Genomic DNA, 16,954 nt, shown 5'->3' with positions numbered 1-16,954 from the left:
GAATCATATGATCATATAATCAGGAACTGAATGGTAATGTATTAATACATATCTTATTATTTTTAATCATGGAAATAGACATATCACTACCAACTGCTGATGTGCACTATGTTCATGGGAGGGTTTATGAAAAACTAGTGCTCAACCACTGTCATTAGAGATTAAGGAGCAACCTGAACAAAAACAAAATAGTTTGACATAATAGGTATGGATGGACGCAGCGATGAAAGGTACATATTTTTCCTCCGATAGTCTGAGGTCTCAGACCTGGGTAGCAAATCTGACTTTTAAGGGAGAACATTTATGCACCTCTAAAAGTGTAAAAAAATTACTTCAAAGGCCCCCCTAACTGTGAAACCTTTGATCTTAAAATCGGCAAGGCTTTAAGGCATCCAGGAAAAGGTTCAGATGTTGCAGCCTTGTGAGCAAAAGTGAAAGATAGGACAAGCACTCGGGCTATTAGCAGAGCATGTCAGTAGCTCTAATAGAGTAGCTCTGAAGTAAAGCATCACCGCACTGTGACATGCACAGGCCATCAGTCAAGCACTCCTTTAAAAAGGAGACTTGGTGATTTCCAGCTAGTGCTTCTTGAAAACAAATAAGAAGGAAAACAAAACAAGAACTGAGGAAAAGCTCACTATGTGCTCACCCAAACCCAAACGCTCCTTACACTTTGAAAGGCTCATACAGCAGCCTGCAGACAGCACGTCTCTTTGGCTTTTGTGAAGGCTCTCCTCCTCGCCTCCCCCACGGCTCAGTGAGTGGGCTGAGTGGTCAAAGAGCACCTCTCTCTGGGGTCCGCAGTAATGGAAGGCTATCGGCTGAGCTGGATGAAAACAAGAGGAAGACAAGATTCCCCTTCTTCCTTCTCCCAGGGTCACTCAGAATGTTAAAAAATAACAACAAAAACGGGAAGACAGCACGCTTGCACAGTGCAGAGCTGGTCAAGGGATTTGACAGGAATAACATGGCAGAGAGGTGTTAGAGGCAAAGCATCAGGCCACAACCTTGCTGCTTCCCCCAGCACCCTCCTCTTCTGTCAGTGAACACTGAATTCAGCTTATCGCCAACGCAAACCCAAACGTGTTTACCCGTCCGGTTTAAAGCCTTGACTGAACAAACAAGGGGGAGTAAAACTGCCCCCACCTTGAGATCCCCCTTTCATTACATTCACATGCCAGACCAATTGCCATTTTTCTAATTTTCCTTTTCTTTTTTAATACAAGAACTTGGCCAAACCTAATTAAACCGGATTTAGAACCATGGAGAACAAAAGCGAGGGGGAAAAAAACGTAAATATGAAAAGGGAGCGAACCCAAATCTTTCCGCCTCAGGCCTGAGGTATGTTTTAATTAGTTTCATTCCCCCTGGGAGGGGACAGAGTAACTGGAAGAAACCTGGGGGGGGGGGGGGGGGGGCAAAACAGTCCCTGCTGCCTTCAGACGGTTGGTTCACTGGTGTTCGTACTTATGCTCCAGATAAAAGGTCCAAAAGAAATGTTCTTCATTTCATCCCAAAAGCCTTCTGACTTATGTGTTTGCAAGATATGTGCAGTATATAAGTTTATATGGTGCCCTTATAAAGAATGGTTCCAATTCTGTGAGGAAAACATTTTGGCGGTTAAATTCTGCATGGCTTTGGATAACAGGGAAAGGTTAAAAACTAATGACTGAGAAACATTGAGTGTGAGACCTCACAAAGTTGACAGAGACTCCACACTCCCCATATTGACCATTAGTCCAAACACCTTCCTTAGTAAGTGTGAACTTCAAAAAAACAAGAAAAGCTCTAATGAGAAAAGGCACTGACCGAGCCCCTGATGCAATCGTCAGTTTTAATTGGAATATTCCCAGCTCTGATTTTCCAGCCTCCCATTTTCAGACTGTAATTCTGTACCCAGAGCATCAAGGCCCAGTTCACCTACCTAACAAGTCCAGATCAGGGTGTCTCTTTCTAACCTCAGTCATTCGGACTCATGCAAACTTCAGAAGTTTGTGTGCCAAGAGGGAGACCATGAATAAGTTCAAAGGCCCATTCCGGAGTGCAGGGAGGTCTCAGCTGTTTCTAATGTGTGTTTCTGAACTGGACTCCCTCCTGACACACATGGGGTGTGGGGAATAGAGCCGGGTGAGGCGTTAGTAAAGCCTCCGAACGTGTTTCATTACGGGGCTGCTCACCTCTTAAATTAACCAATGGGGTCCCAAACCCTCTGGACCCTCCTGTGAGAGTTAACACATCAATGAGGGATGATCTCTCAGGATCGGTCAGGGAGGCGCTTGTGTTAAGTCTGTGTTTACAGCTGTCCGTCTGTGAGCATAACTAATTACTAGCCATGTCGCCCTGGACACACACACACTCACCCTGCTCCCTTCGAGCTGATGCTGGGACTCCTTCTGTGCAGAGGGACGGCTGGACCACTGCATAATTTCTTTCATCAGTACTCAAAGGATGGCCCTACAACCCTTAAGACGTGTGGGTATTTCAGATTTTTTTAAAAATATATTCCCTGGCACTTATTCTGAATTAATGAGCTGGCTCTTTGATGGCAGGCCATCAGAAATCTGGGGCACATTTATAATGCAGGTGAACAACAGAGCAGAACTGGCCCTGTGCGTTTTCCTCCAGTGGTTGTTTCTGCAGGCATTCAGAGCCCATTGCCTTGGAAAGGCAGTCCACATTCTCCACATTCCCCCCCCCCCCCCCCTCCTCTTCCTACAAATGCCAGCATTTGCTCACCAGTAGGGTAAACAGACGTCCCTAAATGCATGTTGTCTTCCCAGCAAAGAGAATGACAATAATTACCCCCCAAAACAAATGACTCAGAAACCTGCGGAGGATCAAAAATAGCAATTAAACCTCCACACAAGGGCACCAGGCAGAGGCAGTCTTTAGCTGAGTCTCAAGTCTTTGACATGTATACACAAGTGTGACACTAGCAGGTGTCTATGCCAGTGTTCGGCTGTGTGTACATGTGCATACATGTTTGGATGATGAAATAGTAGTGTAGTGAGCCAAAACAGTGTAAATAGATCATTCTATGGATCCTTCCATATACGTGTTTGTACATAACTTTTGTGTGTGTATGTATGTGTGTGTGTGTGTGTGTGTGTGTGTGTGTGTGTGTGTGTGTGTGTGTGTGTGTGTGTGTGTGTGAATGCTAAGTGAGACTATTTATATCCATGTGTACCTGCCAGACTGTCAGCATGGCACTGGGTTTCAGAGATGGCCCAATGGTAACAGCCTGCTCTGACACAGCCAGGAGAAGAGAGAAGAGACATCTCTCATTTTAGTAGAATGTCAGAAACGGCAGCCAAAAAGAAGTGAATAATGCATATCCCTGTTCAGACCTGCACAGGTAAGAGAGATACAGATAGATACAGACAGAGAGGCAGAGAGAGAGAGAGAGGCAGAGAGAGAGAGAGAGAGAGAGAGAGAGCACGTCCAAAGTACAGCTCTACGCAGCCATGCCTCAGAAATCCGCACTGTGTGCTGTCATCCCCTTGATTCAGCTTTGTTGCTTGAGTGTCCAAAAAAACCTTGGCCAGCAGAGGGGACAGGATTACAGGTGAGGAGGAGGCGGGTGTGACTGTACAGACAGCAGATAGGGGGGAGTGGGGCGTCTCCTCCATGGCCAGGGACGTAGCCATCTTACTGGAGGCTACGGCTCAGTTGTCCTCCTCCGTGGACATGCAGTTATACAGAACGTGCAATGAATTCTAGCTAGACACTTCGACTATTGCAGGGGAAAGTTCTCAGTATAAATGTGCATCAATGAAAAGAAAAGTAGACACCTTGCTGTATAGAGTCTGAAGTGACTGACAACACTTCTAAAAGCTTACAGAGACTCGGGAGGCAGGGATGGTTTGTTTCTCTTTCTCTTTTTCCGAGAGAAAGCAATTTAAAGGGGTGAAACACATCCCAAGCTTCCAGGGGTCATAGTGAGGACTTTTCCCTGTGATCTTTCAGGTGCAAAGAAGGGTTAACCAATGCTGTTCTTACTGCTTTTCGTTTTCATCACACAATCGCAATCTCATTCTGTCCCTCACACTCAATCCCACCCTGTCTTTTCCATCCTGTTTTTTGTCCCACTCTGTCCCCCATTCTTTCAACCGTTGTTGTCGTTGTCCTCCTTCTCTTCCTCCTCCTCCTCTTCTTCTTCTTGCCCTCTCCCTCCCCTCCTGCTGGCACTCCTTCTGCAGTCAGGAAATGAGAGGGGCTTTCTGGCTGAGCTGCAGCAAACTCTCTGCAGTCTCACTGGAAGCCAACAGCCACTGCAGTCTGCCTGAACACCACCCCCACTGACTTCCAGCAATGCAAACGTCCCATGAGGCCGGCACTCCAGCAACTCCAAAAAGCAGGCTGGCAACTGCACTCCTAACAATGCCAAACGTCTAAAGTAGATCTGACACAGTGCATGACGATGGTTGTTCCCCTTGCTTTTTGCTCTCTCTTGACTGTATTTAATAAATGATAAGGTCTTAGGCAGGGCCTGCTGTTGCATGATGGGAAAGTGAGGGTGTCAGCATCTTTTACTTCATGTCATATGAGCACTAATATGAGCAGCTTTTCTGCTGCTGCCAGTGTGAGACTGTGAATACTGAAATTCAAAGAGAGAGAGGGAGAGGCACCAGGGGCACTGAGAGGGAGAGGTATTTGCATTTAACAGCCTTATCCGAAAAACAGGATTATCTGTTCCACTAAAACCTAAGTATGGCGACTGGGCACTGTAAAGACGTCGGCAAACCCCTTCTCTCTAGCTCTCTGTTTCTCTCTCCTTTCCTTCTCCCCTCTCCCCCACTCCCTTACTCTCTTGTCTTCATTCGGCATCTATCTTTGCTTGCGCTTTTAAACTTTCTGCACTTTATCTTTTTTTGTCTTAGTACTGGGCTCTCCATCTCTATCCAGGTAGTCACTGACTGTAGCAAGTGTCCCAGTCTAATTAGCCCCAGAGGTTTGCCAGAGCAGGGCTGGAGCTGTTCCAAAGTCAGATGTGTTGTCTGCGTACCTGGAGTAAATGGGGGAAGCACTCTGGGTGCTCCTACAGATGCTGAGGAGAGAAGAGAGGACAGGAGAGGAGTGCCAAGCACTGCACTGCACTTACGATTCAAAGTGGGAGAATGAAGCCAATTAAATTTCCATTACCACCCACATGTCTGTAATTACTGTTACCTTTCTCTTTCTCTCTCTCTTTCTAACCCAGTCTCTTCGTCTGTCTCTCTCTCTCTTTCTCTCTCTGTCTCCCTCTCTTCTCTTACAAGTGCACAGCAGTGAACCATTTAATATTTCAAGAGGTGCATGCGGAGGTATAGATGTTTGGGTGCGTTTCGCAGGGCAGGGTTGCAGAGCCCTGTCTGTTCGCCCGGGGCCTGCAGATTGATGGGGTCACAAGGCTTAATCAGCGGCCAGTCATGTGCTCATGCCTGGATGAGCACAGATAAAAGCTCTGGGGGCCAGAGTAGCATGTCATTTTAGCAATCAAACAAACGCTAATGGCTAACCCCCCCACCACACACACACACACACACACCCTCCAATATCCATCAACCTAATGAGCCCCATTTGTTTTTACAATAGGTACCACTAGGAGGAGGAGGGGCACATTGCAAATCAAAAGAAACACCCTATAGGCCATATATCACCATGTGTCTGGCTCGAGGGAATATATATATATATGTTATTCTCTGGATACTTGCCTCCCATTTCACCATGATTGCACACTACAACAATTTTCTTTTTTTTCTGTCCTTGTGGAGGAGAAAATGTTTAACATGGACAGGCTTATCTCCTTCAGAGCTGCAGTGAAATGAAATAACTGAATTGAAACCAGGCCATTGTTGTGTGTGTGTGAGTGAGTGTGTGTGTGTGTGTGTGTGTGGGGGGGGGGGGGGGGGGGGGGGTTGGGGGGGTTGATTGAATCGCAGTCCGTTGGTGCCAGAGCTTGGCATCACGTTACATCTCCCCCAATACACGCTCCCCCGCCTCCTCACTGCCTCAAACTCCCCCTCCCCTCCATCACCCCCACTACCCCCTCGCTCAACATCTCGCTCTCTCATTACTGAAGTCATACAGTTGCTCCCGAGAGAAAGAGGGAAAGAGAGAGAGCAGCATTTAAAAATAAACTGTGCTAGCTGTGTACACAGAATAACAAGGATTCTCTTTAACAAGGTGGGGTTGGGGAAGTCGGTTTTTCTGTTCCTTTTTCTTCAGCTATTTGTCTGCTTTCAACACACTTTTTAGACACAGGGAAAGCTTCTAGGTTAGGTATCTCTTAAAACAGAGCCCACTGAGGAGACAAAAAAAAAATGTCTTTGATAAATGATCCTAAAAACATTATCTTTTATGTTAAAGTTTTATTAGGAGCACAGCATTACGAAATCTCCCCTGATTTTGCAGTACTGCAATCCATGTCATTTATTATGAACATTATTAATAATTGTGGATGATCGCGATATTAAACAATCTACAGAGAGTTACTCAGAGCCCACGCCTCCCCCCTCCCCCTCACGTACAAACACATTCACAGATACACACATAAATACACAGACACATAAACACATTCATCGGAACACATACCAGATACTAAATACAAGCAATATGGCCATCTGGCTGAAATAAAGTGCTGTGTTTCCAGTGGGTTTCTTGTTAGTTTTTTCTTGTCTTGGATATGGCACCAGAACAAACAAGAGCCTGAGGGAATCAAAGAGTGGCTGGCAGCACATGCTGCAGAGCTGGGCAAGCACACATGGCCCCACACCGCTCAGTATATTAGCCACCGAGCAACCGCTATCTCACAGACCATAAAGCACAACCACATCTATCACTCCTACCAAAGCTTCCCACCACACAGGCCTCTGCTCTCTCAAAACAAAGATGGCACAATAATTCAGGTATTTCCAACAAATTTAAATATAACCTTTATCACAACAGGGTTTTAGCAGCGTTTTTGGAGAGAACTCCAGTAGAAAGTTCTTTTCTCCTGAACTGATGGCTTAGAGGAGCTGTTCAGTGCTGAAAACTGATGGATGGCCAAAATGACTGTGCAAGCAATCACAGGGTCCAACTGAGAACCTTTAAGGGTTCCTCTATGGCTTTCAACCCGGCACAGAGAGTATGAAATCACAGCTCTCTTCCACTCTTATTCTGAAAGACATAAAGGCTTTCGAGTTTGAGGGTGAAAATGGCTGGTGGAAACAGCAGTGCATGCAGATTGTTGCACATTAATAAATGCTTCATAGAGAGTGGTAAAGCTGTGGTCAGAGGCTCTAAGTGGGCAGAGCCAGGCCCAAGTTTGTTGGTGACAGGTTTGGTAAAAGCTAACCAATAGTATTGTCAAGCAATCCCTTACAACTGATTGCATCAGCGCTTTTACAAGGAATAAACCAAGGTGCTTTAGTTGTTCACAACGACTCAATTTGTTGACACAAATTTGTAACTTGTCAGACCTGTTTTAAACAGCCCTTGTAAATCCCTAGGGCAATCCCTTCAAACTGACTGTTAAATTTGTAATCAGGGCATGTGATTTTGAGCTGGTAAAAAAAATAAAGATTCCGTAAAAGCTAACAATATTTTAGTCGATATCAATATAACCCATCTCACTTCCATTCTGGAGAGTTTATTGAGGACAAGAATATAAAGTGTCCAAACATACATAACATGTGATACATACACAATTTAATCATCTAAATTTGTTGAATGGAACACATTTGCAACTTCAGAGCTAGGTATTGAAACAAACAATGTATGGCTTACATCTTTGCAGAAATGTTAAATGTTTCAGCAGACTTTCTAGCACTTGCAAAACATTTATTTTGGGTGGAAACACCGGTTTTCTTAATAGGCTACTTTCACTTCTTTACCTAAAAGCATAGCCTATGTACGGTGTGGAAATGTGAAAGAATGATCTTAAGCTTTTACTGCAACAGTGTATTAGGCTCGTCTCCGGTAACTATGGCATCCAACATTAATTACAAACCTGAGGCTATTTGCTGCAGTCAATGCATCCAGAACCCCAGCAGAACCGAACAGGTAAGTGAAAGCCTGACTAGCTGAGGATTGGGTTAAGGGGAACGAGTGGACATTTAAAGGTATTTATATGCATACCATGAAGCTACTGGTGACTGGTGTGTGTGTAGGTAATACTGACGATATGGGATATCCCAGAGATCCTGGTGCATAAAATGCAAGAGCAGCAGCCTATTCACATAGCCTATGTGAATAGGGAATGAATAAGATATGGCAGGTTGCAAGCTATGGCTATGTTGATGAATTTACACCTGGATCAACCTGAATGCAATATGTTCTGATGTGGTGGGGCATTTTTTCTTCTGCCTTAGTCTAATTAGAATACAGTATTTGAATAGAAATAACAAGAAAAGTCATCATTGTGTATCTACATCATGCGTGACACTGCTGAGTAAGCATTTAATTAAAGACGTGTGAGTCTTTCAAGGGATTTCATCTTTTAAAACAAGCATTTTATAGTATTTTAAAAGCCTGCCAGAAATATCAAGTCTGTCTAATGCACCACTACTCCAACAAAGGGAATATTATATTTATTTTTACCAGATAGATAAATCAGACTTGGGCAGTGATGGTTTGTGATTGGTGCAAACAAATGTACCCTGAAAGAAAAGGCTAAGTCACCACACCTGCATCCACAATCCACCCCTCTCTGGAGCTTTGAATATATTACATATATATAATATTTTGAATCACTGGAGTTTAAGACAACCCGCCGTTTTCACCCGAGTTTCCCCCGCCAAAACTAGTTAATCTCTGATCGTTTACCAGAAGGCAGTACCATGCCATAATGTGGGGTTTGGTACCAGGCCATAAGGTGGGGTTTGGTAACTGAATTTGTGCAGGAACAGAGGGCATTAGGCGGTTGAACTGACCTGAGGTGTAATATAGATATTGAATTAACTGAATAATTATGGGTAACAAGTAGGCTAATAACGTTTCATGTTCTCAGCCTCCTTCTTTGCTGGGGAATTCAGAAACTAATTTATTTACAACGGATACCAATTAGCACAGCACATAATACATCTTATGCCAGTTTTATATTTAACACTCCCAGAATGGATTGCCACCACTCAAGTGTTTGGCATCACATCAAGTGTTGTAGTGAACAATATTTGCAGCCTATACATAGTTTATGCACATATTTTATGCATATTATCTATATGACAGGTGAGACACTGTGTAATATATAAAAGCAATACTGGTGGTTCTATGCACTGACGGACCAGGAGGAACCAGACATCATGACAGTAGAAAGGCACTGCAAAGTAGAAACACACAACACACGAACAATGACAAAAAAGAGAGATCCACTCACCATCCTTATCCGCTCGCCGGAAAATCTGAAACAGACAGCACACACAACATCCATCAGCAAATCAGAAGATTAACACTGTCAGCAAACCCCAGAGACACACTGCTAATATTAACCATCACGGTAAACAATAGTGTTATTATCATGGATGACAACAGATTTCACAAATATTTAGTAAGGGTCAAATGCGCTTTTAAGAATCAATGGAGCATGTCATGTTCTTTCTATTATTTAGAGAAGTGTCAGAAGATTTTTTCCCCCTCCTGGAATTATTTCGCATGGGTTGGTGAACAATCAGGACACTCCAGGAGTAATTCACAAAAGAAACCTGATTACACTGTCCACTCACTTGTGAAATAGAACACTTAATACTCTCAGGTAATGAGAAAGGGGTAGTGGAGGAGGAGGACAGAGGTGGGGGACTGGGTTCTGCAGTTCGATCCATAATGTCTGGGGACGCGCTCTGGAGAAGGCCGGGTTCAGTCAAATACCACATCAATTAGAGAGTCTACCCCTTCACCTCTGCTCCTTAGTGGAGTGGATCATCTGGGACTAAGCAAGAGCCAAGTTCCGGCATTGGGTGTCTGCATTGGTCATGTTCTATATGGTGTATAGAAGGTTTCTGTGGTGGTGCTTTAGCAGTTAAGTACACCTTTTGTGAGTGAAAACCAGTGTGTTTGTGTGTGTGTGTGTGTGTGTGTGTGTGTGTGTGTGTGTGTGTCATGCACTGCCATGCCTGAATCTGAATATACAGTATGGATGGCCCTGAGGCTGCCCCTACTCCTCCCTGATGGAATGCGTCTCGGCTAGACTTGAATGGATGGAGGATGCTGCATTCAGTGCAGTGAACGGCTGGAATGAGGCGGGCACAATGCCTGCTTACATCAACCCAAACGCCAGCAGACCCCTGACAGGAGGCCCAGGCCGTCAGGTGGAGGGGTGCAGGGGTTGGAGGGACAGTCAGGCCACTGTAAGGCATGTGAACCAAACTGAAAGGCAGTGAAAGTGAGACAGGAGCATAAGGATAAAAAGGCCTGTCAGGTTTGTCGCAGCAGATGACAAATGCTCTGGTGCTGATTGTCTGCTGCCTGGCTGCATTCTTCTCCTCCACTCCACCAAGCAATGGAGCAATGCCTTGAACAATTTCCAATCAATACCACAAATTATCTAATGGCGGGGCCGAGGGGTGGGGGGGTGGACTCCATGAAAGCCACTGTTAGTACCTTTTGTATTAATTCAAAGGAGATGGTGTTTGCTAGGTCAGCGCAATCTCCGCTGATCTGTGTCTGTTATTGGCGAGCACTGAACTGATGTGCAGTGGAGGCGAAGGGATACAAAGTGAACAGAAAGAGAGAGAGAGAGAGAGAGAAAGAGAGAGTAAGAGTTCTTGAAAATAAAGGGGGGAAAAAATCAATGAAGCACTTAACCAAGAGAAACAAGATCGTGAAACGTCCACATGCATGCAGGCACAGTTATTTTACAGGCTCCGAGGAACACACTTCCTCTCGTTTCAACTGAATGCGGAGATGCAGTTTGTCAAAGTGTAATATAGCCAATTAGAAGAAAAGACATATTCTCTCAAACAGATGATAAATCTGTAATGTATCTTGTGCTGACAGTGGCAAGTATGCTCGGTTTGAGTATGTGTACATTGACTTTCATTTTAGCTATACAGTCTGTGTGAAATAAGAGATGTGAAAAACTGGCTGAGTGTGGGAATGTAGGTGTGTGTGTGTGTGTGTGTGTGTGTGTGTGTGTATGTGGACATGTGCATGTGGGAAAGAGGTCTGATGTGACACGGGCCCTGATCCGCCATTAGTCAGGCAGTAGATGGTACGGTGTCATGTAATGTAGGTGACCCACTTTGCCTCCTCAGAAGAAAGATTTCCTCTGACAGAAAAAGGGGACAAAACCCACCGGCAAAGTGCTCATCTGAACTATAAAGACAGAGAGCATGGCATCAGAGGACACCAGACAGAGAAGGAATTATTAATTAAGGAATTATTAATTAAGGCAGCTCCAGTACTACTCAACAGGAACGCAGTCATTCTGTGTAGAAATTGTTCAAATATTTCAGTATTCAAACAGCCCATATAAAATCCATCAGCACTTCACGTTACCCTGAAATGATTTGCTGGATACCTTACATTACGTTAATTGTTATGCCTAATAATTTCAGTGCTTTTCATAAAGACTTGTGAGCAAATTAGAGCACATAGCACTGCTATTGAGTTTTATTTATTATTTATGACTACAACTATGATTATTTCAGGACTGTTGTATTTTCTCATACAAAGCGAATGCAAAATACATTGGTTATGCTGGCAGAGAGAGGGAAAGGTAGAGTTACGGCCCTACTAATTAGGCCTGGGGCTCCGCCCCTTTTGGTGTTTCACGTCTGTTGCTTGTCTGTATATCCTGCAGGGTGCTGAGTGCCTAGCAGATAATGGGCTGGCCTATAAGAGGCTGGGATTTGCCATGGACGGCCTCTCTCTGCTTCTCTCTGCTCTTGACTTCTGTGTTGCCGTATCGTAGTCTGTGGATTTGTTCCAGTGGTGAGAGCCTTGGGAAAGACTTCAGACTGCCTAACTCCATGCTGGATACTCCCTCCTTCCGCGTCGTGTTTTACACTATTGTTTGTTACTTGATTACCCTTAGACATATTGCACGACACTTTCCTTTTAACACATTATACTGATTGTTTATATTTATGTAAATAAACCCTTTTATTAATCACTACGGTGTGGTCGACCCATTTAACGTCAGGGCTGCCTTGAGCCAGGCAGTCGTGACAGTAGAAAGGTACATACACAAAGCGAGAGAGACCAATGCATCAGATTTCTCTTCATGAAAATGTATGCAATTCTATCTGGCAGACCAAAAGAGAAAAAGAAAGAGAGAATCTTTTATTAACTCTAGCCTCATTAAAACTCATAGGCTCCTGTTAGTCTCTCACTCTCTGCAGTAGATTTACTGAGGGAGATGCATCTAGACTCTGATCTGCTATGACTAAAAGCAGTCATAGACAAATAATCAGAGAGGAAGGGAGAAAGAGAGAGAGAGAGAGAGAGAGATGATTGTGAGGCAAAAGAGAGTGTAAGATGGAGAGAATCAGAAGTGATAGAGGGAGGAGAGGAGAAGCCAGAGAGTGATAAAAACTGAGTGATCAAGAGAGAAGGAAAGCAAGAGACAGATGCAGAAAAAGCGATTGACTGTAAGGTTGACGGAAAGGAGAGGCAGGGTGAGATGGCAGAGCACCCCACTGCATCAGGGTGCCTCATTAAGAATGAATGGTGCTGTGGTCTCAGGCTCCAGTCGGCCCCTGCCCCGCCGGTCGAGGAGGAGACAGGAGGAGCACTAAAGAAACCTCCAGCAATCAGCTGCACTCATCCAGACCATGATGGCTCTCCACAAAACCAGCCGTGCAACATCAGCACTGTGGCACTCGCACACACTCACACAGGCGCACACACACTGCACCGTACACACACTCATATGCACACACACACACACACACACTGCACCGTACACACACACACACACACACACACACACACACACACACACACACACACACACACACACACACACACACACACACACACACTACTGCAATATTCTGGATGACACACCCAAATGAGGAGGGGCAGTTTTATACGATTCAGAGCAGCTTTGGTTTGACTGGACAAGGGAGACATCAATTTTCTCTACTGAGACACGATTTACTGAGCAAATAGCAAAATTATTTATAATGCAAAGTTCAAACCAATAATCAAGCTGAACCTTCAGAGAATGCCAAATGCGCCAACCAGACCCCATTTAATCAAAACCAGCGGATCGAAGGGCAACCAGAGACTTTAGCTTTGCTTAAACAAACCAAAGGCCAATATGCAAGGCTTATAGCTTAATAACAAAAGCAAACAATTAGATGCCTTCGTGTTTTTTTCTTTCCATAAGGGGTAACAGAAAGTGGCTAAAATCATAGAAATTCACAAGAAAGCATTTGAGTATTTTGGCAGCAAAGGTCTCCCCATGTCGGCAGTAACACTACATTAAACAATATTGACCATGCCCAACTTTTCTGCTGTTTAAGATGAGTTTTAGGTTAGTGTGCCACCTGGGTCCTGAGTCCTGACACTACAATAGCTTTTGGTGACATGATAAGCTTATTGCAATGTAGTGAAGAGAGCGATTTTGTTGAAGATGAAGTCCCCTTTTTCTGGTGAGTTAGGGACTGGACGGCTCACGTGGTGTCAAATTTGGCACAAACAGCTCGGAAAGATAAGATAAATCCATCCACGAGGGTTTCAGAGTTTGGAAGGCAATCAATTCCCTAACAAGCACCTGCGCTACCGGGCGACTTTCTGTTCCCCTCTGTTCTCGCATCCCTCGTTTCCCTTTTCGCCGGGTTGCTGTCTGCGCTCTCCTCCCCTCCCTTCCGCTTTGCCATTGCCGTTATTTTACCATATCTCCACCATGGCTCGCGTCATTAAATCTCGACACCCTTCGACTTTTCACTTTTCCTGAAACGATATTTACCACAACGCCACTGGTCTTAAATTTTAATTAGCTATTCATACACCACTACAGTATCTGGGCACCTAGTTTTTATCAGTGTCTGGGCGTGAACTATTTTTCACTCATATATTAACTTTAACCGCTCTAAGCACTATTGCTTTCTCTGGAGAAAAGACCTTCAGATACACATCATTATCGAGCACCGATTAAAAAACAGAGAGGCAACACTTTGACCTACTAAATCAATACTGCTGAGACCTCTCCTCAGCAGCCCACTGCGCTGTGTAATTACGCACACTGCAAAACCTTAATAAATTATTTAAAGTAAGGAACGTTCGTCAGATATGCTTGAGTCGGGTAAAATAATGTACATGTGATGATCAATTACACTTCAAATTATAATAGTGTATATACTCAACCATAATGTTGGTCACATTGCGCTTTAATGAAATTGAATAGAACAGCAGGTATTTAACACATCTGCACAGCAAATTTGAAGCCGGGCGCACCCATCCCCCGTTTACCGAGGTTACAATTTATAGTACAAAATGGCAAATGGGGCCAGTTAAAAGAGTCTGATTACGAATAATTACAGAACATTTCACGTGACACATTTTGACATCTTTGTTCATCCCGCTGACGGCAACGCATCATGTGCAACTATTTTTTTGTGTTTTCCAAACGAGTGAGAAAGTAATATCTCTTTTAAAAAGTGCAGTTGTTGATCAGTAGTTTTTTTTAAAGAAAACGGAAATATCGTTTTAGCAACTTCTACGTGTTGCCTACATACACAGTAGATTTATCGAAGTAACTTAAAGAAACATTTAACAGTAAATGATAATGTAAGAGTATCAAATGACAACATAAAATAGCTAAAAACTGAGTTATATAAGCCAAAGTATTTAATTAAACAATGGGTAATTGAGGGACACCTACATCTAAAATGACAGAGATGCCTTTCCGTGGCTCTGGGGCGAAGAACTGCTCCTGGGCCACTGCCGCCTCTTCTTTGGCGTATTCCCGGGTTGAGATGCTCTTGTTGTCGCTCATCTTGGTGACTATCCAGCGGACAAGCCCGTCGATTCCACCGGGCTGGGTACCGCTGTTTCCGGACTGTGCAGCCGTCGCTATCTCGCTTTCCTGGGCCCCGGATTTGGGCTGTTCTTTGCTGTCCTGTGACCGGAGTTTGGCTTGTTCTTTGTGGAGCAGTTTTTGGACACCGTCCCTGCAGTAGCGCGCTGCTTGCTCAGACATCCTTTTGCCGCGGAGCGTTCATGCTGCGCGCTATGGGAACGTTCCCTCCCTCCTCTCTTACATCATCAGCGCGCCGCCGAATATCGCTAAAACGCCACCCACTCCCATTCCCAACATTGGTTTAACTCCATTCCTTACTACCCATTTGAAATGCTATTGAACAGGTTATTTGGGAATGGTAGCGACCACTTTCTGAACCACCAACAGTGGTTTTTGAACTTTGTAGAATTGAGAATGGTTCACTTCTGGAATGGTTTCTAAATGGAATTTGCGGTAAATTAATTAACGCCACAGATGTCAGCTGTACCTGGCAGATGCCATACATAAGCTAAAACTGTGTGTGTGTGTGTGTGTGTGTGTCACTCTTTACTGTTGCCGGGGAAGAGGATGCACTAGCTTCATTAAGTTATGCCAGCCTCGCCCATCGCCTCACGGAGCTAGGAAAGACTGAGTAGAAGGGCTCAACTATACTCTTTGCAGACACGCTCCGATTATTGTGGACACAATGGGCGCCTGGTAGTTATATTACTTTCCAGTCCGCTTGGAGGACGCATCCATTTTGGCACACTCTCCCCGCCGTTTGAAGGGACCCCTTACCACCCTGGGATGTGTGTTTCTCCAAAGGCCTAACCTGACCTTTGTTAGTTGAAAGGTGTCGGTAAGCCTCTAGTACCCTGCCCTTTCTGACTGGTGATTAACACATTTCACATTCGGAGGCCTGTATTTAATTGGATTGAGAGAAGAAATACCCACCTGCAGATTCACAGGCTACCAGGGAGGCATTTAGCATGAAAAGAAGGAGAGCGGGAGGCAATACAAATCATTTCCTTTTCCGGGAAATGCGGGAAACCCTTGGCAACTAATCTCAACCTCCATGACTCAAACAGCCCCTCAAGCCAGGGGTCGCCAGTGGCATAAGCAACATAGGCGCAAAATGTGAGAGAGGCGCAGAAGAATACTTTTTTGAAAGTGCGCCCTCACGATAAGTTAAAGGCTTGGGATAACTTCAACCTTCTACTCTTCTGCTGAGCTATAGCCAATTAAAACAGTACATAGCCTATCTGCTGCGTGTACACAAAGTGACGTGTGTTACGCTGAAGAGGCCGCTTGAATTGGTGGCGCTGGTTGGAAGAGTAAGAGGAGGAAAGAAGAAGAAGAAGTGTTTGCTGGTGCTGGCTAACCATTTTGTGTTGTGAGAAGTTTGAGAGGCCGAATTTTGACAAAAAGAAGACGCAACAGGAAGCGCAGAAAACAAGGATAAATATTGGTGTGGCCTTTCCCAGATGTAAATGAGGGCTTATGAGGGTCACATGTTTTCAGAAGAAGTTACCTGTTTTCTGCTAAAAGCAAATCTAAATGCAATTAGTTGTTCGATACTTGTGACACATGTACTAAATTGTAATTTTACCTTTATGCACTAAAACTAAAATTATTCTTTGTTATTTGGATCCAAAACACCCGGTGACATTACTGAGATCAGTCCACAACTGCTGAAAATGATTGTCAATACAAGTGTAACGTTAAACAAAAAAGCTTTGGCGCTCATGTCAGCCAACAGGTAACAGCCAAACTTCACAATTTACAGCCCATGGGAGCTATGACCTACAGTTTTACAGACTAAATAACTCAATTCAATACAATTCATGTTAAGTAATCCCTCATCACTTGACATATTATGACTACTCAATGCGGGCGTAGACAATGACAATATTTTGGAGCTAGCTACTGGCACCTGACGGACATCGTACATTCTCCAACACGCTTGGAAAGGGAGGGCTGAGGGAAGGGTATTCAATTAGTTGCAATCTGCAACCTCACTGCTATATGCCACTTGATCCTACACACAGC

The 16,954-nt window shown here is 44.3% G+C and overlaps 1 protein-coding gene across 1 annotated transcript in view; it reads right to left on the bottom strand.

Annotated features, from left to right (window-relative positions):
• The window catches only part of necab2 (N-terminal EF-hand calcium binding protein 2), a gene marked incomplete at both ends in the record, with an annotated part of 67,552 nt that extends 52,446 nt beyond the window's left edge, over positions 1-15,106 (bottom strand). Inside the window, 2 exons of the mRNA XM_080841508.1 lie at positions 9,338-9,362; positions 14,789-15,106. Of these exons, the coding sequence (XP_080697634.1) occupies positions 9,338-9,362; positions 14,789-15,106 (343 nt within the window). The remainder of the gene's footprint in view (positions 1-9,337; positions 9,363-14,788) is intronic.
• Positions 15,107-16,954: the final 1,848 nt, after the last annotated feature.

This window comes from Sprattus sprattus (genome assembly GCF_963457725.1).
Source record: "Sprattus sprattus genome assembly, chromosome: 7".
In the NCBI taxonomy this organism is placed as follows: Eukaryota; Metazoa; Chordata; class Actinopteri; order Clupeiformes; family Clupeidae; genus Sprattus; species Sprattus sprattus.
Note: the sequence above shows the minus strand (reverse complement) of the source record. Positions and strands in the feature narration are given on the sequence as shown.